The 26115-nt window shown below is 43.8% G+C and overlaps 1 protein-coding gene across 1 annotated transcript in view; it reads right to left on the bottom strand.

The window, feature by feature from the left end:
* The window catches only part of CERS6 (ceramide synthase 6), a 226173-nt gene that overhangs the window by 5311 nt on the left and 194747 nt on the right, over positions 1-26115 (bottom strand). The window contains exons 8-10 of the mRNA XM_056533718.1: positions 23790-23896; positions 3192-3348; positions 518-541 (exon numbers count right to left, since the gene is read on the bottom strand). Coding sequence (XP_056389693.1) covers positions 518-541; positions 3192-3348; positions 23790-23896 — 288 coding nt within the window. The remainder of the gene's footprint in view (positions 1-517; positions 542-3191; positions 3349-23789; positions 23897-26115) is intronic.

Here is a 26115-nt window from a genome sequence, read left to right as displayed (position 1 = left end):
TGCATGTGTGTGTGTGTGTTTGTGTGCATGTATGTGTATGTATGTACAGGCCCTGTCCCATTCACATGAACTGGAGACACTACTGGACATACTCTGCAACATTTTCAGAGGCCCTTCTACCGGGTAAAGAGGATGCTGAACTATGCTATGAATGGTGGAGGATCCAGTGTTATCTTTATACTGGTGTCACCTTTCACTGTTCTCCTCTCTGTGCTTAGAAGAAGGGCATCACTAGTGGCCAGAATTAAAACTGCAAGATTTCATAATTGTTATAACCTATAGATAAAATCCATAGTAATATGGAGAATTAGAAAAAAAACTTCATCAAAAATTCCTAAAAAATATGGTTAACATTAAAACCTGATTTAAACAATTAGCCATTTTCTTAAATGCTCACTAGGGATCAATAAATTGTATAAAATTGGGAGGAAGCTTTGTGCCTGTAAACCAGCATGGTCAGTGTAAGCTGCAGAGTAAACACATTTGTTAGAAAAAAAACATTGTTAGATGAACTTACATGCGAAGGATTCCATTTCCCAGTCTTCAGTGCCAGCAAAAGAAAAAAAAAAGAAAATAATTGTGAAGTGAAGACAACATATATTTATGTATGGAAACGCGAATCCTCAAGAGTAACAGCCAAGCGCGGCAATAAAGCAGTAACGTAATGAGGTGCTCGAAAACCGTGAATCATATGTAAACAACTGCGCAAAATAAACCATCCCTCCATTACATAAATTCAAGAGACTCTTACGATTTATGAATAAAAATGAAGGCAAAATTGAATCTTTTTACCAGTTTCAGAAAACAAACACAACTATAAACTGGAGTTTTATGACACCAGTATATGGAGAATTCTTCTTATATTCTGCATTCATCTGTTTTTGTCAGACAAACATGTGAAAACCCTGCCACCACTAGGGGGCTTTTCTGTATACAACTCTGTAATATTCTCATTGACCTGAATAGAACATGCATACAGATCGGCCCCCTAGTGGCGGTTAGTGACAGCTGAGATTTTATTATTTTATTATTATTATTTTATTATATTAAGTATATGAGGGAGCAGATGAACTGTGCTCTGTACTAAAGAAATTGAACACGGGGTATATTAAAAGACATACTCTAAATCATTTATGCTGCTGATTTCTTAGAAAAGAAAGTGCAAAGTGGTGCATGTGTTGATTGGCAGCACATATAGTATCCAGATGCATTACAAATAGGACAATAATATGGCTCCACCAGTTTTGAAGCATATGGGCTGATACATTGCATTAGATGCAAGTCAATATTAGGCTATATAGTTGTTTCCCAACTCGTGTGCCTCCAGCTGTTGCAAAACTACATCTCCCATGCTGCTAGGTGGAGCATTCCATAGCTACAGAGGATCAGTTGGGTTGAAAACACACAGATACTAGGATACAGTAGCCACATCCTATAATAATGTCAGTGCCAGCCACACCCTGCCAGCCATGCAATTCATTTACTAGAATCCCAGGCACCTAGATCATTCTCTGTACTTCCAGGTTTTGTTTCCTGGTCAAGCAGTTGCCCAGTACTACAATTCCCAGAATACATTGCTGATCAAAGTCCTTCCACCCTGTCTACTACCCTCTCACAGTATTCCTGATAGTTCCCTGTTGAGAGCTGTTGCAGCACATAGCATAACACAGCAGACTATTGCATTAATGAGGTTGCAGCACCTGCTGTATTTATTCCCTGTCTGCTCCTCTGCTTGTGGCATTTTTCAGCACAAGGCAGCATGATAAACTCCTCATTCTCCCTAAATGTCCCAATAAGGATATATATGTACAGTATATGTGTATATGAAGGCTGTAGGGGCTGGTCAGAGTTGGTGACAACACTATGGGGGTGGGGCCTGAGCTCAGAGACAAGATCCAAACAAGACTCCTGAGAGGATGATGTGTCATCTTGAGAAAGAGGGAGAAGCTGAAGAGCTGCTGAGTCAACACCACACTGACAATGAAAGGGCTATACAACTTTCTGTCGGGAAAGAGGGAGGAGCTGGAAAGCTGATGACACAACACCACACTGACAACGAAAGGACTATACCACTTCCTGTCAGGGGTATTTCAAGCAAAAACATCCTGAAACCAGTGCAACTTGTGATAACACTATATAGTAAGTTATATATTTTGGAGTGATAGTCTTATTTAAAACATTTTTTTTATAAATATGATATTATAAATATTAAAATATAATAATATATAACATATTATAAATATGATACTGGAATACCCCTTTAAACAGTAAAGTCTAAATCTCCAACAAATCTTTAGTAAATCTGCAGTGTATTCACTACATGTGAACAAACCCTAAGGGTACGTTCCCACACGGCGTATTTTGCTGCGTATTTGCTGCGTATTTGGTGCTGTGTATTTTCCTACCCATTGACTTCAACAGAGAAAATAAAATACGCAGCAGCAAATACGCCGTGTGGGAATGTACCCTAAAGGTAAATTTACACGTGGTAGATTTTGTTTAAAAATTTTTTTATTTATTTTTTACACAAAAAAAAAAAATCTATTTAGTCCGTATGAAAGGGTTTATTTTGGTGGCAAGCAAATGAATTTCTGCAAGTTTCATTCAGGAGAATGAGGAATTTGCAGACATTTCCTGCAACGAAAATCAGCTGCATGTAATTGTACCCTATAGGGGGGCAGCTCAAATTGGAAAAATTAAACTTGCACCTCATTTCCTATACCTTATGTACACTCCTATGTACCCTACTTTACTATGTGCAGTTTAGTGACTCCTCAAAACAGTATTTCCCAACCAGTGTGCCTCCAGCTATTGCAAAACTACAGCTCCCAGCATGCCCGGACAGCCTTCGGCTGTCCGGGCATGCTGAGAGTTGTAGTTTTGCAACAGCTGGAGGCCCGCTGGTTGGAATACACTTCCTTAGTAAGTCATATACAGATATTAAACATATTCCGATGCTCAGTTAAACTGACATTCATCAATCTGTGATCACTAATTGTTTCCTAGCGTATTCCCTGATCCCCCAATAATAATAATAATAATAATTGATACAATGATATTCGTATATTCCGGTCACGGTCACACTATATTTGTACCTTTTATCTAAAACGTCGCATACATCACTGTATGAAATGAACCAGCAGCAGGAGGCAGCGGTCTAGGATAACACAAATGGGACATGTAATTCTCACCTTGCCTTTCGAGATGGCTTTACAAGCAATCTTGACTATTAGGTAAGACCAGAATAGATGCAGAGATTGAAGCAGTAACAGCAGGAGATTAAAGACCCACCAGGAGGGATAAGGGCCGACAATTTCCCAGCTTTCAAAGAGCGTAGTGTTCAGTATCCTGCAAGACAAAGTCAGAATTACAGCATTATATGGCGGATTATACCGTGAATAACCAAATAAAAAGGGTAAATCATGAATGTGACGACCGCTTTATATTATGTATCCCCCCCCCCCCCCATCTAATCGTCAAAAATGGAATCCACATCCGCAGATCGTGCACAAATGACACAATGCATTACAGGTTCTCCCCTGGGTGATACAAAGTAACAATCATTGTTCTGAGCATAAAACCTACACAAATGTGCTGCACACACAACACTGAGAAGAAGCAGCGTATCTATCCCTTTCTATATGGCCCCTGGTAAAAAAAAAAAAAATGTTGTGATACAATAAGCAGAAATGCAATGGGATTTTATAATTGCACAGTTATAACAAGTAGGGCCACTAGATGGCAGTCATTCATATTCAGAGAAGACTAGGCAGAACTCTAACAGTAAATATTATAATACACGATAGCAAGACGTAAAAAAGGGTCAAAAATATAATATCGGACATTATTTACATTAAAGTAGATGTACGGCGCAGACTTTTTCTATTCCGTCCTGCCCGGGCTGCAAAAATAGACAAAACAAACTTTCACTTACCTCCATGTATTGCCCCGGAGCTCTGCAACAGCTGATCGGTCGGCCGGGCTGTCTGCTTCCTACTTCCTTTAGCCCGGTACGTCACACGGCGCTTCAGCCTATCACCGGCCGCAGAAATGTCCCGCCTTGGCTGGTGATAGGCTGAAGCGCCGTGTGACGTACCGGGCTAAAGGAAGTAGGAAGCAGACAGCCCGGCCGACCGATCAGCTGGTGCGGAGCTCCGGGGCAATACATGGAGGTAAGTAAAAGTTTGTTTTGTATTTTTTTGCAGCCCGGGCAGGACGGAATAGAGAAAGTCTGCACCAGACATCTCCTTTAAGTCTCCTTTTGCCTCTGACTGTGTCAGTTATATGTGATTCTATGCGTTTGTGCAAAAAATGTCTATGTGGAACATATTGGTGCTCTAGCAAAGTTAAAGGATAGGGGATAAGTGTCAGATCTCAACCAAAATCCCCCGCCCGGGAACCAGGCTCTCCACATCATTGAAAGAGCTTCATTGAGCGTCCAGTCATTACAAGTTATACAATAAATTACAATCACACAAAGCATGACGGTGCAATATGCAGCAAAGGTTCCCTAAGCCATACATCGCACAGCATGCTACTCTAACATTCCGCTCAATCCCGAAAGAGAAAAAACACCAAAAATCGAAATAACCAAAAAATACAATTTGTGATCGGGAGGGGGGGAGGGGGGGCTGAGGGCGTGGGGGACTATGGGGGTAGAGAAGGGACGGATCACAGGGCCAAACTACTGGGCGATAACTTCAGGGGGACATGGGGAAGGAGAGGGGTCTTCACTCGTCTTCATCGACCCCCAGGCTGTCCAAGATGGTATTGTCTCTTAGCAGGCTCCGGACGGACCCAGGCTCTCCCCATAACAAGAGAAAGAAGCATTTTTGCTGAATAAGAAATATTACAAACTTTCTTATATTTATTTTTACTATTGATCTATGCAAAGCTTGTTCAAATTCAAGTGCCTATTTGAGCCACGTGCCAATTGGCTCAAAAATATCCACAATGCTTTAAAAGAAAATCTGCATAAGCCCCTCCCACACTTAGGCCCACATGGTTGAACTTGGGAGTTATGGTGTTATAGATTGTCAACTGGTGACAGCTAGAGATGAGCGAACTTACAGTAAATTCGATTCGTCACGAACTTCTCGGCTCGGCAGTTGATGACTTTTCCTGCATAAATTAGTTCAGCTTTCCGGTGCTCCGGTGGGCTGGAAAAGGTGGATACAGTCCTAGGAGACTCTTTCCTAGGAATGTATCCACCTTTTCCAGCCCACCGGAGCACCTGAAGGCTGAACTAATTTACGCAGGATAAGTCATCAACTGCCGAGCCGAGAAGTTCGTGACGAATCGAATTTACTGTAAGTTCGCTCATCTCTAGTGACAGCATTGCCCCCATCCTTACAATCAGTGGGCTTCAGCTCTTGGAACATGTTTTCTTCCAATGACAAGTCAGAATAAGTGGTTCATCCCTTTAAGAAGAAAAGCAGACGTGATATGATTCTCCTCACTTTGAGGCCCATGACATTGCACAGTAATTACTTTCTCCTGTAACTGTGTCGTAATCCACTCTACGTTTTTTTTTTTTTTTTGCCAGAGGGCTCCCTATGGCAACTCGTGATTAAAGCCGAAACATCTCGCAATAACCATATGACCACTGTTTGATCTCTGCTAAATTACTTATAGACTTTGTACAGTATCAAACCAAAACTTTACTAAGAGAGGGGGGAAAAAAAAGATATATTGATTGCGGCAAAGAATAAGAGCTAACAATGGCGAGCTAAATATACGTGGAGTGTGCGAGGCTGAAAGAGCGTGCGAGGGAGAAATAACACCGCGCACAGATAATCGCTGTCCTCACCTATCTCCAATCACCGGCCATTGTCTAATGAAAACACCTATTGTAGCTTCGTGCGGACAGGGGAACAAAATTAGATTGTATGACAAAAAAAAAAGAGCTTGTCCTGTGTGGTTTTAAAGGGGTACTCCAGAACTTTTAAAAAGGGCCTTTTCTCTCCCTGTGTGACGTCTGCACGCGTTCAATGCATTCTCTATGGGAGCACTGGAGATACCAGAGAACAGCAATTGTGTATTTCTCTCTCCTATAGAGAATGCATGGACTGTTGCACCATATGCCAGTGAACAATGGACTGTCGAGTAGATGGTAATTTGTCAACAGGGAGAGGGTTCAGGTTCATTGCTTGCTGACAAGCAGTGGTGACCCCCTCCCACCCCCCCACCTTGATAGTCCATAATCATATTATTGCCCTTAAAGGGGACATATCAGCACATTTATTATTACATCTTATGTATACAGTGGTCCCTCAACATACGATGGTAATCCGTTCCAAATGGGCCATCGTATGTTGAGGGATCCGTGCAATGTAAAGTATAGGACAGTGGTCTACAACCTGCGGACCTCCAGATGTTGCAAAACTACAACACCCAGCATGCCCGGACAGCCGTTGGCTGTCCGGGCATGCTGGGTGTTGTAGTTTTGCAACATCTGGAGGTCTGCAGGTTGAAGACCACTGGTATTGGAGGTTATACTGTACTCACTTGTCCCCACTGCTCAGGACGGTCACCGCACGTCACCGCTGCCCTGAATGTCGCCTTCCATCGCTGTTGCCGCGTCCCCGGGTGTCCCCAAGGCTCCAGCAAGGCCTCTGCTTCCCCGGCATCCTCGCTCTCCATAGCCGCCATCACGTCGCTACGCACGCCGCTCCTATTGGATGGAGGGACAGAGGGCGCAGCGACGGGATGACGACGATGGAGAGCGCCGACGATGCAGGGCATCCCGAAGACGACGCACCGGAGCCCCGAGGACAGGTAAGTGATCGTCAGCGGACCACACGGGGCACCGTATACGGCTATCCAGTGGCAGCTGAAGCAGTCTGTGCTGCCGGATAGCCATTTATGCGATGGCCCCGACATACAAAAGCATCGTATGTTGATGCTGCCTTCAACATTTTATGGCCTCTGAGAAATGAAATGATCGTATGTCGGGGCTATCGTAGGTCGGGGGGTTACTGTATAGAACATTAAAGGGAATCTGTCAGCTGTATTGCTCCCTAGAGCTGCAGACGTCATTGGATAGGTGTCAGGGTATAAAATAACAATAAACAAATCTAGAAAACACATTTCAAATAAGTTGTAAATTGATTTGCATTTTAGGGTTTTACATTCAAATAAGTATTTGACCCCTTTGCAAAACCCTTCTTGGAAATCCCGAGGGCAGATGTTTCTTGTAGTTGGCCACCAGGTTTACACACATCTCAGTAGGGCTTTTGTCCCACTTCTCTCTAAGTCATTAAGGTTTGGAGACTGATCTTTGGCAACTCGAGCTCCCCCCACTGATTTTCTATGGGCTAGGCCACTTCAGAACCTTAATGTGCTTCTTTTGAGACACTCCTTTGTTGCGGTGGCTGTATGTTTTGGGTCATTGTCATGTTGGAAATACCAATCCATGACCCATTTTCAATGCCCTGGCTGAGGGAAGAAGGTTATCACCCAATATTTGATAGTACATGGCCCCATCCATCATTCCTGTTATGTGGTGATGTTGTCTGGTCCCCTTAACAGAAAAACACCCCCAAAGCATAATGCTTCCACCTCCATGTTTGATGGTGGAATTGGTGTTCTTGAGATCATAGGCAGCATTCCTCCTTTTCCTCCAAACTCGGCAAGTTGAGTTGATACCAACGAGCTCGATTTTGGTCCCATCTGACCACAATACTTCTCCTCTGAATCATTCAAATATTGGCAAACAATAAACTATTGAACTTTCTTGAGCAGGAGGAGCTGCAGGATTTCATTCATTTAGGGCGTAGTGTGTTACCAATTGTTTTCTTGGTGACTATGGTTCCAGCTACCTTGAAATAATTGACAAGATCCTCCTGTGTAGTTCTGGGCTTATTCCTCACCGTTTTCATAATCAATGAAACTCCATAAGCTGATATCTTACATGGAACCCCCGACCGAGGGAGACTTACAGATATTGTGGGGAATATTCAAAGACTTGTGTTATTAGGACACTTTATTTTGCGCCTTAAAGAGTGTTATGTATTGTTTGTACACAGGATTTGTCAGGATGCGGTAGCCCTTCTGGGTGTCCCTCCTGGCGGTCTAGGGGAGGCGTGTGTGGCCATCAGGTTCCTCACCTCCCTGCAACCCCTGGGCATCTTGCCTTTGGTCGAGATGCCATCAGTATATGGCTCCTTGGCTGATACCTTGGTTAATGCCTAGGTTGAATCCTGGTGCGTTTGTGACCCCTCCTTTGTGCACTTTTTTTAGTGTGACACGTTTGCTCTTTTTCTTGCACTTTGGGTGATAGAGAGCACTTGCAAAAAAAGGGGAAAAAAAAATATATATAGACTGATCACTTCTTTGTCATTGGGAAAATGTGCAAAATCATCAGGGGATCAAATACTTTTATTTCCTTCACTGAACGTCACTCAAGGAAGGGCTGTGAACAGAGGGCAAGTAAGAAGGTGTTCCAGACTGTGGCACTTGAGCAGATCGGCGCCACCTCATGGACACTTGGCTGAAAAATAATAAGGCGACTTTGTAAGTTTAGCAAAAAACATCCACCCCAGGAAAGGTGCATTTTACTTTTATACCCTAACAGATATCCAACAGAGTCAGCAGCTCTTAGAAGCAAATATAACAAATTCCCTTTAAGCAATATGTAAAACGGAAAAAAAAAAATCCCCAGAAATGTTGAACATCTTGAGAGCAGTGAACCTTTAGAAAGTCACTATCCAGGATCAAGCATTCGGCTTCTACCCGGGGCTCCACAAGCTACTTAGCCATGCATACATTATATTATGTATATGCTCGATCCTGGGCAGCTGCTGCCCTGGAGCTCTCTGTAGAGAATACAGCTGCCTGCCCAGCAGGATGCAATATGTTTAACCCATATGCACCATCAACAAGGCAATGGAAAGCAAGCATTTGCACTCATTACAGGCACCCTTCATATCTATGAGAAGAGATACCTATTTAGCAGCTAGACAGCCTCCGTGGCTTGAATTGTCATAGAGGTTAATGCAGCGTACGGTGCTCCGGTGCACGTGTGTGGATCACTGTTTCAGCCCTGCACTGCAGATTTCCTCTAAGAACGGTATGATAAGAAAACGATATGAAGCAGGTCCATGATGTACAAGCAAAATATAAATACCCTTGAATAGAAATACCTTTGACCTTTTAAAAAGGATTTAAAGCTGTAGATAGAACATACAATGGTAATTCCAAAGTCGGCTCTCCATGGAAAAAATAGCTCACAAGGGGTTATTGCAGACAATATAGCTGTATACACTCACTATAACAATGTTTTCCAAACAGTGTGTCTCCAGCTGTTGCAAAACTCCAACTCCCAGCATGTCCGGACAGCCTTTGGCTATCCGGGCATGCTGGGAGTTGGAGTTTTGCAACAGCTGGAGACACACTGTTCAGAAAACACTGGTTTAGGGAGAAGGGAAGCTGTGACTATTGTTTACTCGTCAGAACTTATTTGTTTATTTTATTTTTAATTTTTTTTTTATTTATTTATTTATTTATTTTAACAAAAATGGGTAACATTTTTTTGCCTTTTTTTTGGGGGGGGGGGGGGGGGGGGGGTCTTGAAAGCGCTGCGGCCAGATGTTAGCTGGCTTCAAGTCAATAGGGAACTGCATAACATAATAGCCACTTGGCGTTTTTCTCTTTGGCGTTTTTATGCATTTTTGGGCTCAGTGGCGGTTTTTCAAAACTGCAGCCTGTTTAGACTATGGTGTTTTTTTTCCTATAGAAGTCTATGGGAGAAAAAAAGAAGATGCCATTAAAAAGGCACCATTAAAATGAATTTAACCCCTTGCCGCAAAACGCTGGCTTTTTATGGCGCTGCGGCACAGGAGGGTTATGAAGCGAGCTCAGGAGCTGAGCTCGCATCATACCCGCACGGTCCCGGCTGCTATCAGAAGCCAGAACCCGTGGCTAATGCCGGACATCTCCTTTCCGGCAGATGTCCGGCATTAACTTTTTAGACGCGGCAATCAAAGTTGATCGCCGCGTCTAAAAGTGAAAGTAAAACCATCCCACCAGCTCAGTCGGGCTAATCGGGACATCGCGATAAAATTGCGATGCCCCGATCAGCTGGGACGCAGCAGGAGGGTGCCTTACCTTCCTCCTGCGCGTCCGAACGGCGATTGATTGCTGCAAGCCTGAGATGCAGGCTTCAGCAATCAACTGCCGATAACACTGATCAATGCAAAGTTATGTCTTTGCAGTGATCTGTGGAAAAGATCAGTGTTTGCAGTGTTATAGTCCCCTATGGGAACTATAACATTGCAAAAAAAAAAAGTGAAAAAAAAGTGAATAAAGATAATTTAACCCCTTCCCTAATAAAAGTTTGAGCAGAAAAAAAAAAACAGGCTCCAACCGAGGGCGCTATTCCTTATACCATATAATGAGTAAATGCAATGAAATAAAATAAAAAGTTTAAGATAAAGAATAAAAAATGGATGGCTCGCTGGAAAAAGCAGAACTTATACTTTATTTGCATAAAAGTAGTCTGCATGTACATCCATGGGCAAGGCAAGACGCATTTCGGGTATGATATTACCCTTTCTCAATTGCAGATGTACAATCTGCAATTGAGAAAGGGTAATATCATACCCGAAACGCGTCTTGCCTTGCCCATGGATGTACATGCAGACTACTTTTATGCAAATAAAGTATAAGTTCTGCTTTATCCACCGAGCCATCCATTTTTTATTCTTTTTATTTCATTGCATTTACTCATTATATGGTATAAGGAATAGCGCCCTCGGTTGGAGCCTGTTTTTTCTTTTCTGCTCATCACGTTACCGGACCTCCTGCCAGAGCCTACGGTCAAAGCTTCATCGGCCTGCCATTCCTAAAAAGACCACCCCCTTTACCAAGGCTTATATGATCGTTACCTGCATCCATCAGGTGAGAGTCTCCCAGACAGCTGCTCACTCATCTCCTGTTCATTCGCAGGATTATACGAGGTGCTGCCCTCCTTTTTTCTTTTTATCCCTCTCTCTAATAAAAGTTTGAATCACCCCCCTTTTCCCATAAAAAAAACTGTGTAAATAAAAATAAACATATGTGGTATCGCCGCGTGCATAAATGTCCGAACTATAAAAATATATTGTTAATTAAACTGCACTGTCAATGGCGTACACAGAAAAAAATTCCAAAGTCCAAAATAGAGTAATTTTGGTCACTTTTTAAAACATAAAAATATGAATAAAAAGCGATCAAAAAGTCTGATTAAAACAAGAAAATGAGCCCTCATACCGCTCCATACATGGAACAATAAAAAGTTATAGGGGTCAGAAGAGGACAATTTTAAACGTATACATTTTCCTGCATGTAGTTATGATTTTTTTCCGAAGTAATAAAAAATCAAACCTATATAAGTAGGGTATCATTATAATCGTATGGACCTACAGAATAAAGATAAAGTGTCATTTTTAATGAAAAATGTACTGCGTAGAAACAGAAGCCCCCAAAATTCACAAAATGGCGTTTTTTCTTCCATTTTGTCTCACAATGATTTTTTTCCCCGTTTCGCCGTAGATTTTTGGGTAAAATGACTGATGTAATTACAAAGTAGAATTGTTGGCGCAAAAAATAAGCCATCATATGGATTTTTAGGAGCAAAATTAAAAGGGTTATGATTTTTAAAAAGTAAGGAGGAAAAAAAGAAAGTCCAAAAACAGAAAAACGCTATGTCCTTAAGGGGTTAATAAAAAAAAAAAAAAAAGGTGTGGACACAGGAATAGGAAACACTGACAAAAGGGGGGGAAAAAAAGCAATTTTCTCACTAAAGGTAAAAACACCAGGACAAAAAATGCAGTAGAATGCCATGCAGTTTTTCTGCAGCTTTTTTTTTGTCAAAAAAATAAAAATAAAAACAAGTGTAAACCTAGCCTGAGAGAGATCACTATTCTTGGTCAGGCTGTGTTCACACAATCAGGTTTTTAAATTACAATTTTTGAAAGAAAAGCCGGGAACAGAATGTACATGGAGGATATATATATATATATATATATATGTATATATACCGTATTTTTTGCCGTATAAGACGCACTTTTTCTTCCCCAAAACTGGGGGGAAAAAGTTGTTGCGTCTTATTCAGCGAATACACCCCTATCGCGGCGGTTCCTGCGGCCATCAATGGCCGGGACCCGCGGCTAATACAGGACATCACCGATCGCGGTGATGCCCTGTATTAACCCTTCAGACGCGGCGATCAAAGCTGGCCGCCGCGTCTGAAGGGAAAGTGACACTAACCCGGCTGTTCAGTCGGGCTGTTCGGGACCGCCGCGATTTCACCGCGGCGGTCCTGAACAGCCCGACTGAATAGCCGGGTTAGTGCTTACAGGACACCGGGAGGGACCTTACCTGCCTCCTCGGTGTCTTCTCCATTCAGGGATCCCCTGTATGGCCGGCGCTCTCCTTCCTTGTCATCACGTCGTCGCGTAGGTGCGTCGGGGTGCGTAATGACGTGAAGGCGGCGACGGAAAGCAAGGATACCGGGCCGGCAGCAGAGACGTTCCGGAGCGATGGGGACGCGGCGACAGCGATGGAGCGACATCCAGGGCAGAGGTGACGGGTCCGGAGCGGCAGGGACACATGAGTATTACCTCCTATGCAGTCGTCTTCAATCTGCGGACCTCCAGATGTTGAAAAACTACAACTCCCAGCATGCCCGGACAGCCGTTGGCTGTCCGGGCATGCTGGGAGTTGTAGTTTTGCTACATCTGGAGGTCCACAGGTTGAAGACCACTATTGGGTAACAAAATCTTTATTTTTTTAGATTTTGCACCTATAAATTGGGTGCGTCTTAAACGCTGGTGCGTCCTATAGGACGAAAAATACGGTATATATATATATATATATATATATATATATATATATATATATATATATTATTTTTTATATTTTTTTTATCTATTACTAGCTTTGGATTCAATAATTGTGATTAAAAAAACCATTAGCTGTCCGGGCATGCTGGGAGTTGTAGTTTTGCAACATCTGGAGGTCAGCAGGTTGAAGACCACTGGATAGAAGGTAGAACTCACGTGTCTGCGCCGCTCCGGACCCGTCACCGCTGCCCTGGATGTCGCTCCATCGCTGTCGCCGCATCCCCGTGGTGTCCCCGACACTCCGAACGTCTTCTTCCCCGGGATCCACGCTCTCCGTCTCCGTCATCACGTCGCTACACACGCCGCTCCTATTGGATGACGGGACGGCGTGCGCGACGACGTGATGACGTTGAAGGAGAGCGCCGGCCATGCAGGGGATCCCGGCACGGAGCAGACACCGAGGAGGCAGGTAAGGTCCCTCCCGGTGTCCTGTAAGCTGTTCGGGACGCCGCGATTTCACCGCAGCGGTCCCGAACAGCCCGACTGAGCAGCAGGGTTAGTGTCACTTTTGTTTCAGACGCGGCAGTCAGCTTTGATCGTCGCGTCTGCAGGGTTAATACAGGGCATCGCCGCGATCGGTGATGTCCTGTATTAACCGCGGGTCCCGGCTGTTGATGGCCGCAGGGACCGCCTCGATAGGTGTGTGTATTCGCCGTATAAGACGCACCAACTCCCCCCCCCCCCCAGTTTTGGGGAAGAAAAAGTGCGTCTTATACGGCGAAAAATATGGTAAGTATTCAGACTGTTAGCAGCTAACAATGCATACAGTGTGAGGGTAAAAACCAAGCCATGAGTAGAAAGACCTTCCGGTAGAGTTCAGAGGCAGGATTGTGTGGCGGCACAGATCTGGAGAAGTGTACAAAAACATTTCTGCTGCAATAAAAGTTCATAAGAACACAGTGGTCTCCATAATTCTTAAGAGCTTTCTGCTCCATCAAACTAAATAATGGGGAGGGGGCAGAGAAGGGCCTTGGAAAGAGATGTGACCAAGAACCCAATGGTCACTCAAGCTGATCTCCAAAGATCCTGTGTGCAGATGGGAAAACTCCCAGAAAGTCAACCATCACTGCAGCCTCCACCAATATGGGCTTTATTCAAATTAATATGAAAACCATATTTGGATTAGCACTAGTGTTGCTCGCGAATATTCGCAATTCGAATATTATTCGCGAATATCGCATATTCGCGAATTCGCGAATTTCGCGAATATAGCGCTATATATTCGTAATTACGAATATTCGTTTTTTTTTTTGTTTTTTTCTTCACAGTACACATCACAGTGATCACCCCTCTCTGCTTCCAGCTTGTGTGGTGTAAAGAAGGCTGTAATACTACTGTGTGAGACTGGCGTGCGAAAATTCGCATATACGAAAATTCGCATATGCTAATTTTCGCATATGCGAATTTCCACATATGCTAATTTTCGCATGTGCGTATTTTCGCATACGCGAAAATAAAACGAGCATATAACGAATATGCGAATATTCGCGAATATATGACGAATATTCGTCCATATATTCGCGAATATTCGCGAATTCGAATATGGCCTATGCCGCTCAACACTAATTAGCACCTCTGCCCTTGACAAAGCCGGCTTAACCGACAAAAAATTGGGGAGGTGTGCTAGTGTATGTTTTAAATGGCAAGGTGGCACAATATAGAGGCAATATACACAAAAGTAATGCCCAACCTCTCCCAGGGCCTGGTACACATTAGTGGAGAAGAAATCCAAAGTAAATCCTGGACATAAGAAATGGATGTGCTTTTACAGTGCTCCCTCTGAGCGCCCCACGCTGGACCCGATCCTCCCGTCCTCCGGTGCGTCTACCGAGTATGTGGTGAGTGCAGGAGTTCCCCCTTTTCTTTAATTATGGTTACCGTATATACTCGAGTATAGGCCGAGTTTTTCAGCACGATTTTTCGTGCTGAAAACACCCCCCTCGGCTTATACTCGAGTGAACTCCCCCACCCGCAGTGGTCTTCAACATGCGGACCTCCAGAGGTTTCAAAACTACAACTCCCAGCAAGCCCGGGCAGCCATCGGCTGTCCGGGCTTGCTGGGAGTTGTAGTTTTGAAACCTCCGGAGGTCCGCAGGTTGAAGACCACTGCGGCCTTCAACATCATCCAGCCCCCTCTCACCCCCTTTAGTTCTGAGTACTCACCTCCGCTCGGCGCTGGTCCGGTCCTGCAGGGCTGTCCGGTAAGGAGGTGGTCCGGTGAGGAGGTGGTCCGGGCTGCTATCTTCACCGGGGAGGCCTCTTCTAAGCGCTTCCGGCCCGGCCTCAGAATAGTCACGTTGCCTTGACAACGACGCAGATACGTCGCTGTCAAGGCAACGGCTCTATTCCGGGCCGGAAGCGCGGAGAAGAGGCGCCCCCGGTGAAGATAGCAGCCCGGACCACCTCCTTACCGGACAGCCCTGCAGGACCGGACCAGCGCCGAGCGGAGGTGAGTACTCAGAACTAAAGGGGGTGAGAGGGGGCTGGATGATGTTGAAGGCCGCAGTGGTCTTCAACCTGCGGACCTCCGGAGGTTTCAAAACTACAACTCCCAGCAAGCCCGGACAGCCGATGGCTGCCCGGGCTTGCTGGGAGTTGTAGTTTTGAAACCTCTGGAGGTCCGCATGTTGAAGGCCGCAGTGGTCTTCAACCTGCGGACCTCCGGAGGTTTCAAAACTACAACTCCCAGCAAGCCCGGACAGCCGATGGCTGCCCGGGCTTGCTGGGAGTTGTAGTTTTGAAACCTCTGGAGGTCCGCATGTTGAAGGCCGCAGTGGTCTTCAACCTGCGGACCTCCGGAGGTTTCAAAACTACAACTCCCAGCAAGCCCGGACAGCCGATGGCTGCCCGGGCTTGCTGGGAGTTGTAGTTTTGAAACCTCTGGAGGTCCGCAGGTTGAAGACCACTGAGGGCGAATGATGAGAAGAGGATAATGAAGGGGGGGGGGGGGTGTGGGGATGATGAAGGGGGGTGGGGATGATGAAGGGGGGGGGTGTGGGATGATTACAAGGGGATGATGAAGGGGGGATGTGTGGGATGATAAGGGGAAGTGTGGGATGATGACAAGGGGATGATGAAGGGGGGATGTGTGGGATGATGACAAGGGGATGATGAAGGGGGGATGTGTGGGATAAGGGGATGTGTGGGATGATGACAAGGGGATGATGAAGGGGGGATGTGTGGGATGATGACAAGGGGATGATGAGGATGTTAATGACGGGTCTGGATGATGACAGGGGGGATGAGGTATTTCCCACCCTAGGCTTATACTCGAGTCAATAACTTTTCCTGGGATTTTGGGTTGAAATTAGGGGTCTCGGCTTATACTCGGGTCGGCTTATACTCGAGTATATACGGTATGTTACACTGATTTTTCCTATTATTTTCCTGCACCGCAGCTTGGATAGTATGTTGAGTTGATCCTCACTTACCTGCTCCAGCCAATCCCAGGGCGTCTAGTTTCTTGATGCGGCTCTATGGTGCAGTTCATACTTTCTCTGCATACGTAATACATATAAATGCAAACACAATGTAAAGATTTGGCCTCCTATTCAATTCAGAAATAGAGGTTGTGGATTTTAATTGCTTATTATTAGTTTTTATGCATTGAAGAATGACCAAGATACCAAGATAAGATGAGCATCCCCTTTAAGACTTGCAGTTCTTGGTTTATGTTAAGTGATTCTCTTAGTAATTCTTTTTATAATGCCAATCTACCAGTAATGTAATTTGCAATAAAAGCAAAATGAGTAATGGAGTGGATTTTACTGTGTAATGAAGAGGGTAAAGTAAGAAGATAATCTGCTTGTTCAGACAATAAACTCACTTTTGGAGGAGACAGCGAGAGCAAGGTGTCAGTTCACATACCCGGTTGGGTGTGATATAAAAACTAATTTACTTAAAGGAACATGGGGGATAGTCAAAGGATTTGGCATCTTTTTTTGTGTGCATTTTGCAATACATTTCATTAAAAGGTGGTGCACACCATTTGCATTATACCGTATTTTTTGCCGTATAAGACGCACTTTTTCTTCCCCAAAACTTGGGGGGAAAAGTTGGTGCGTCTTATGCAGCAAATACCTGTCCTATCGCGACAGTCCCTGCGGCCATCAATGGCCGGGACCCGCGGCTAATACAGGACATCACCGATCGCGGTGATGCCCTGTATTAACCCTTCAGACGCGGCGATCAAAGCTGACCGCCGCGTCTGAAGCGAAAATAACACTAACCCGGCTGTTCAGTCGGGCTGTTCGGGACCGCCGCGGTGAAATCGCGGCGTCCTGAACAGCTTACAGGACATCGGGAGGGACCTTACCTGCCTCCTCGGTGTCTGCTCCGTACCGGGATCCCCTTAATGGCCGGCGCTCTCCTTCGTCGCCATCACGTAGTCGCGCACGCCGTCCCATCATCCAATAGGAGCGGCGTGCGTAGCGGCGTGATGGTGGCGACGGAAAGCGAGGATACCGGGCAGCAGAGATGTTCCAGAGCGACGGGGACACCTCGGGGACGTGGTGACAGCGATGGAGTGTGACATCTAGGGCAGCGGTGACGGGTCCGGAACGGTGGGGACACGTGAGTACTACCTCCTATACCAGTGGTCTTCAACCTGCGGACCTCCAGATGTTGCAAAACTACAACTCCCAGCATGCCCGGACAGCCAACGGCTGTCCGGGCATGCTGGGAGTTTTAGTTTTGCAACATCTGAAGGTCCGCAGGTTGAAGATCACTGTCCTATACTTTACATTGTATTTAATTCAGAATCTTTATTTTCTAGATTTTTATCCTATAAAATTAGGTCCGTCTTATATGCCGGAGCATCTTATATGACGAAAAATACGGTATTTTTAAAATAAATGACAAATTCATTGTTTACACAATGTCATGCATAGGTGCATGCTTTTGGCTTAAAGTAAGCCAACAAATAGGTGGTGCAGACTTAGGGGGTCATGTATTAATAGAATTTTTTTTTCTGTTTACATTTTGCGCCACTGTTGGGCACCTCATGCACTGCATGCAGCAAGCTAGATTAGCCAGCATAAATGGTAATTTTCACTGGTAAATCTAGTGGGCAGGGGGAGGGCGGTGAGGGGGCAATTTCATCCCAGTATATTATTTATTATGTGTGACTTTAAGTCCCAAAAAAAGTCGCACAGCCTGAGCCAGCCAAAAGCTTGAGTAAAGCTACGTCCTGCTGGTGTGGCCTGTGCAGAACATTTGTCATTCTGTACAGCATACAGAGGTGGATAGCGCAGTGCACCCATAAACAATACCTACAAGTTGCAGTACAATCTGTGAAACACAAAGGGGCAGCAGTGGTGGTGGTGGGGTGGGTCGGGGGCACACAATTGAGCAACAATAAATATTAAATGTATTATCAGGCTTACAGATTGCAGGTACACAGTCCAGACTCTCTCCCCATCTCCTCATCCCAACTTCCTGTGTTCCCCGTAAAAAAATTAAGAGAGAGACTGGACTGTGTACCTGAAATCTGTAAGCCTGTCTGCCTCTTCCAGAGGGTCTACGTTATGACTTAAAGATAAATTCATGTTTTTCTCCCCCATAAAATTCTGTACATGTGTGCCTTGTGTAAGCAAGGTTTCTACTACGTACACAGAGCTGCCTCCTGAATGTAATGCTCCCTCCCCCTTTCCTTTAAATGAGCAACAATAAATATTTAAAGGGAACACATGAATAAGGGGGAATGAGGGTTACTTCCCTCACACGATGGCAAGTGTTTTGCTTACCAAAGTACAGTGGATGTTATTGGGGGGGGGGGGGGGGCAGTGATATTGGGCACTGTGGCTAGAACTGTGGTTGGCATTGTTATGGGGGCACCATGGAGGAATCTTTTGTAGCACATTTACACCTCATCTGTATGTCCCTTTTTGGCATAGTTGTTGGCCACTAATGAGGCCCAGACGTCACCATTTTTTTGGTTGGTATAAGCCAGTTATTTCAATGTCACGATTTTCCTCATGCTTCATTCCTAATCTGATTCTAGCAGAGAAAATAATAAACTGTTCAGCATGTTATCTTTATGCCAAGAGCATATACAGTCAATTATTCCACACCCTAAGCCCCCAGCTAACCAAGGTATGCAATGCTGGAAATAAACCAAGGCCCCATAGACTGCATATAATGTATGAATGTAGATGAGAATCATGGCTTACAGCAAAGTTCTCAGAATAATGATGCCTTTACTCCTCCATTAGATAATTGCAATCATGCTCCTAAAATACGGGACTGTCGCTGACTCACAACTGATAATGACATTTCTAAATGTCAACTCTTTTATTTAGAGAGACTGTGAAAGTCTAAAGTGTTTTGTGTTTGTCTCGTGTAGAACAGAGGAGTCAGAGCTGTTCAGGGCGTATGAGAGACGATGTTAGAGTATGCTCTCCTGACATTTCCTCTGTACTGACTGTCAATGAAGACAAAAAACATCATAGCATTTACCATGAGCCCCATGTACTGTATGACCGGCAACAATGAATTGTACCAGTCTAGAAGGATATGGGGAATAGCTAACACAGGATATTTAAATATCTATACTGTCACCATTATCCTACCTCCAAGCACTAGTGGTACTGATTATTTAGCATACCTGCATATTTTGTCTCGTATACATGTAAGTACATGTGAACGCACGTTTGCAGTAGTTGTCAAATATGTCAGAATAAGCAGTAAGCCTGCAGGGCAACTTTCATCAATATCTAGCAGAGTACTCAGCGTTGTTCAATACCGCTCCAGTCCTCATATCCTGACTTCATATCCCGTCCACTACACTAACTGTTCTCTGCACTGACTGGACAGTCAGCAGGATGTTTAAAAGTCCTGGCCAATCTCTGCAACCTGAGAGAAATGTGAACCCGAGCTTTATCGGAAGTACCATAGACTTGCATGGGACTTCAGAGAAAACCCCCATCCTCACTAAAGTGTGGGTTAGGGTTCATTTAACTGTACCATATTTTAAGTAGACATATGCACAAGACATACACAAGAGCATTTCCATTATTCTCTAATAATAGCCTCTGTTGCATTATGCAAGCAAACAAATATATAAATAAATAAAACCATTCCTGGAATGCTTCTTTAAGAAACCATGTTTGTCTTGAGAAGCCATCTTGTTCTCCTAAAAAAAAACATGTAAACTTAAAGGGGTATTCCCCTGGAAAAAAACAAAACATTTTTTAAATCACCTGGTACCTGAAACTTAAACAGATTTGTAAATGAGTTCTATTTAAAAATCTTAATCCTTACAGTACTTATCAGCTGCTATATACTTCCCAGGAAGTTCTTTTCTTTTTAAATTTCTTTTCTGTCTGACCAGAGTGCTCTCTGCTGACACCTCTGTCCATTTTAGGAACTGTCTAGAGCAGGATAGGTTTGCTATCGGGATTTTCTACTACTCTAGACAGTTCCTAAAATGGACAGAGGTGTCAGCAGAGAGCACTGTGGTCAGACAGAAAAAAATTCAAAAAGAAAAAGAACTTCCTCTGGAACATACAGCAGCTGATAAGTACTGGAAGGGTTAAGATTTTTAAATAGAAATAATTTAGAAATCAAAATTAGAGATCCATTCCGATGACGTGAGCAATTTCCGTTTTCAGGGCATAGAAACTGTCAGTGTACCTGATAAAGGAGGGGATCGGGGAAAAATCCTTCGTTCAAGAGAAATATATTGGATTTACCTATTGCATACATCCTTCCCGCAAGGGTTAAATCTTAAAACCGATCTTATCCTCCACTATTAACATCTACTGACTGTGTTCAGTTTTGTTTTTGTTTTTGGGTACCTCTACTTATTTCATTCATTTATGTGCTCCTGCATTTTTTCTTGTGTTCAGTTTTATTCTTTGTTTTGATTGATTATATTTTGCAACTTAATCTATTGTAAGTGGATCATGGGATATGGGTCCCTTCAGGAGGTTTCTTGGGGGTTAACTGGTGTATATTTATGTTGGAGGTTTGGACGTTTTACTCCTCCTCCACCATCAGCAGTCCCTATTACCTACACCTGTCTGGATCCCATATATTTCATCCCACACCACCATTTCATTGCATTTGATAAAGGTCGCAAGACCAGAAAGGTTGTCATGCATGTTTCAGCGTTCCTGTTTTTATGGACTGCCGTTTGAGAGCTTTTACTGATGTCTGATCGTGAAACAAAGTGAAGTTCTTTTACCGCTGGCTACTTGCTGTTTTCTACATTGCGTTGGAGATTTGCCGTGCGGACGGGTCGTGGGAGCTGACTTCTCTTGCTTGCTACTAATTTAGAAATCTGTTTAACTTTCCAGCTGATTAAAAATTATTTTTTTCCAGTGGAGTACCCCTTAAAGGATTTAAACAAAAAATAAATAAATAAATAAATAATATATATATATATATATATATATATTGTAGTTTCTAGATTAAATTGTTATATGAGTATAACAACGCTGCAGCCTGTAAGGGGTTAATGGATGTGAGGGGCTGATACTCCCTTATCCTCCTTATTTCTTACATGAAAATCTGGAGTTAAAGCTAACAATATTGTGTAATTATATGTCATGTATGTTGTGTAATGGAAATTCGTCAGCCTATATTATGTGTAAATGGAAACAATATAAAGGTATGTGAGGAATATACTGGAGAAGCCTATGATCTCATGAACTCTAAACTGTCTGTGAATATCTACTCCCACATGCCATAAAGATACAATATTCCAACACTCACCGAGACGCCTGGCAGTTTGTGCACACTAACCAAAATTGCTCAAGGGCTACGTTAATGGTAGACAGAGATTTCATGAGAGGGGGTACCCGGATTACATTCTCACTCAAGCATACAGAGAGACGTCCAGTAGGTACCGGGGTGACCTCTTGATTCCCAAACCTCCAGGAGACAATTCACAACATTTGAGGGTCATTGGGACATTTGACAAATGTACGGACTTTGTACGTCAAATTATCTCCCAACATTGGGATATACTCAAGATGGATCCTGATTTACGGGATGTTTTGAGTAATACTCCACAAATTACCTACACATGGGGGCCAAGTCTAGAAGACCTATTGATACAAAGTCATTTTAGACCAAAAAATACAACAGCTCAGACAGGGCTTGGCAGGATGGGACCAACTAAAGGTTTCCACAAATGCAGACATTTTTGGGCCTGTCAGTAAAACTAACACTGTTCAAACTATGAACCCCCAAAATAGATCTATCCCCATTAAGCACTTTTTTAAACTGCTCCTCTAAAACAGTTATTTATGCTGCAATCTGCACCTGTCCCTTACTTTACGTAGGGGAAAACCATGAGGGAATTGAGAAAGGGAGTACTAGAACATATTGGGGATATTCGAGCCTGTGGTCAGGCTCAATTTGTAACAGAGAGACCAGGATGAAACAAAGGAAGTAGGGATGATGCTTAGCTAGTGCTAAGCTAAGATTGGGAGAGCGTCTGGACTGTCTACCTGCAATCTGTAAGCCTGCAGGTAGGGGTCAATGTTAGGACTGAAAGTTAAATCAAGGCTTCTCTCTCATCTCTGACAACACATACAATTCTGGGAAGGTGTTTTTACCATGCACAATGCTGCCTCCTAAATGTAATCGCCCCTCCCCTGTTCCTTTATTCTGCAGGCTTGTTATCAGCAGTAGCAGCAGTTCAGTTTCCTTCCTGTGCTACTGCTGTTTCTTTCCTTCTGCTCATGTAGCACCCTGCAAACCTAGTGCATTAAGAGCCCCCTTCTCCTCTTCACATGCCATCTAAAATAGTGCACTGTTAATTATCCTCAAACAAAGTGCCAGTCTATTCAGTTCAGTGCACTTTCTCCAGCCCTCTTTCATGGCAAAGGAGAGAGGAGTAGGAACTGTGCTGTGATTTGCCAGACAAGTAAGGAAAAGTAAGCACTGTGTGTGCATTGCTGTCAAAAAGCACAGCTCTGGTCCCACCCCTTGAATGGAGAGAATGAAAAATAGGTGTATACTATGGCGGAAACTCTTGGATGTATTAATAACAGCAATGAGAGCATTAGAATCCCCCTGTTGTTACAAAACCATGAAGGTTTTTAAAAAATCTTCTAAAAAGTACAGGTATTTTTATGGCCGAATATGGATACAGCATCTGTTACACATGAGCATTAGTTAAGATATTATCTTTCTAGCACCAGTGTAATAATAGAAGCGGCCATGCATTGTAACATTTACACTATTGGCTGTGTCATCCCACGGCTCGCGAACTTAACAAACATAGCATTAGAGTCACTGGGTGATGCTGCCACGTAGCTATAGGATGCCCACTAAACATGAGAACTGGAGTCCCCTGTTCCCTAAATGGAGTGGTGGTTGGGCATGCTTGTGGCCACTCCATACAACTCTAAGGGGCTCGGGAGTTAGATGTGTGCTGTACTTAGCTATCCCCATTAGTTTTAATGACCTAAATAGAATGACAACCCCTTTTCTTGCGATCAGTGGGGGTCTTGTGAAGGGCCTTACAGCGTTCAGACACTGATCAGCTATCCTGTGGTTAGACTATGAGTGTTGATGGGAAACCATCTAGTGGAAAGTGAATTTAGATAGTACTAGTCATGGTAACAATACATTTAGAAAGTAATAGAAGAAGAAGTAGTTAACAAGTGGCAGAAATGTTCCACCACTGATCTTGCTTCATTAGAAATCTATGTTGCTTCCAGTTAGGGTGGATGGACCAGTGGTCACACCAGGACTTGCAGCCATATTATGCAACAATGCACCCAGATTATACTGTATTCACACACAGTTCTTTTTTCACTGCATTTTAAAGTTTAAAAACATTGTGGCCAGATGCCATTTTGCACTGAAAAACACAAAGTAATAGACTAAAAGCAAGAAGCAGGTATCACTTCATAACAAGGCTCGATTTTCTTCAGTCTTATCCTTACTTACCATAAAGGATATACACCCAGTCTGCCCATTATGAACACCAGCGCAAACACCACAAACAGGAGGTCGCACAGTTTTTGACACTTGGAATAATTTGCCATTTTGGCAGCCTAGAAAAAAAAAGAATAGAGAGTTATTGTGAGGGTATTGACGGCTGCAGCGTGTTATTCACCACTCACACATTTCTATTCCTGTCCTGTAAATAGTTTTTTAGGATGAAAATGAACACAGACATGGCCGTTTAGAGAATTATTATAGTGTTAGAAGGGGTTGAATGCAGCTATAATATTGGCTTGTTGCTCTTTACCTGCAATTTCACATATATAGGCTAGGCTCACACATAGTAAACTCAAAATGAATAATATGGACATGAAATAGTTTATAAAAAATTCAATGTTTTTAATCTAATAATGTGCTTGAAACTATGCAAAAGTGTGCATCGCTGCACACATGTTACAAAAAAACGACGTAACTCCAACCTTTTACTTTTGATTTTACAATTGGTTAATAAAGCCTTACAGCTGGTCCTGGACCCCGATCCTAAATGTTATAAGTTATAAATGACTGTGGGCCTCCTCTGGTTATTAGACACTGGGCACTTCCCAATGGTCAATTTGCAGTTCCATCAATAATCAAAAAATCCCCAAGGATTCCCAGGGTTAATATCCTTTACAAATACCTTTCCGTGCCAAAGCCCCTCAGGGACTGAATCCCTATCTCTAGGGAGCCCCCCCTAAAATACTTGTCTTTAATTATCACTTAAAATAAACACCCTGTGAAACCCTATTATAGATGGTATGCTACTGATTCTTCAGATTCAGATCTTCCCCTAATGCACTTTAAAAATATACACTTATGCACCTCGGCCCTTGACAAAGCCGGTTTTACCGGCGAAACGTTGCGGAGGTGTATGAGTATATATTTTTAAAATGCATTGGGGGGAGAACTGAATAGGGTGAATCAGCAGCATACCATCTATAATAGGGTTTAAACCTCAGAATTAACTGTAAAAATCACAACTAATCCAATAAGGATGGTACTGCTTTAAAAACTCCCAAACTAATGAGTGAGCTGAAATAGCCACCTACAATAGGATCTCATTCCCCTTTGTAATTTTAATATCACTGTATATATATATATATATGAAGACACAGGGTGTTTATTTTAAGTGATAACTGGTAAAGACAAGAATTTTAGGGGGGTTCCCTAGAGATAGAGATTCAGCCCCTGAGGGGCTTTGGCCCAGAAGTGTACTTGTAAAGGAAATCTGCAGTTCCAGGCACAGCCATATGCAGTGGCTGTAGCAGTCTCAGGCAGTGGAGAGAAGGGTCATATCACTTGGGGTCCTTGGTGGATTCATACATTCATGGCTTACAATAATGGTGGCCAATCAATGTAAGACTATGTTCACACGGGGGAATGTCTGCACGGAAAATCTCTGTGCAGACATTCCCATGACAAAGGAGCATTTCTGTGCAGACTCTGCAGAAAGAATAAACATGTCTATTTTTTCTGCAGACTCCGGAATCCAAATTTCTGCATCAGATGTTCCTGTCATGGGCACAGCGCAGCACATTCCCAATGCACAGAAATTCCATTCTATGAACATACCACAAAATCTCAGGAAACTTATTTAAAGGGATTGTCCAAGGACATGAATGTTTACATTTAGGGCTAGAGGTACTTTAAACATAAAAATAAGCCATACTCCCCTACCTTGATCACCTGCTATCTCCCATATCAATGCTTCTTCCTAGTTCTGAGGTGCCCCGGTCTTGCTGAGATGATTTGTCTTAGAGCCAGGAAGAAGTGTTGACAAATGGAAATCAGGAGATGGAAAACAGCAACCTCTGGCTGTCCGGGCATGCTTGGAGTTGTTGTTTTGCAACAGCTGGCAGCCTGGTTGGGAAACACTGCACTAGATATAAATATACTTTTACTGAGAGCTTGCTGGGGGCAGAGAATACTTTGGCAGCCAGGTGCTGATGGCTGGATTCTGTGCTTCCTGGAGCCTGCAGGCTTTCTCACCCATCGGCCGACAGGCAGATACACTGTGCAAATCTACCAGCAGCAGCAGGAGGGGGAGGAGGAGCTGGTGGGGGGGGGGGGGGGGGAATGAGAAAGGAGCCCGGCCTCTCCCTGCCAGCACTACGTGAATGGCCTCTGCTGAGAGCTTTTAAGACGCAGCGAGGCTCACTTCTAAATGGTGCTGGCTGCACTCCCACACATTCCCCAAGCCACAAACACTGTAGCAGCCTGCAAGGGGCCCCCTGGGGGATGGGGGCCCTGCACAATTGCCCGGTTTGCCCCACCTTAATGCCGGCCCTGC

The sequence above is a fragment of the Hyla sarda genome, chromosome 8, assembly GCF_029499605.1.
Source record: "Hyla sarda isolate aHylSar1 chromosome 8, aHylSar1.hap1, whole genome shotgun sequence".
In the NCBI taxonomy this organism is placed as follows: Eukaryota; Metazoa; Chordata; class Amphibia; order Anura; family Hylidae; genus Hyla; species Hyla sarda.
This window is presented reverse-complemented; position numbering and strand designations above follow the sequence as displayed.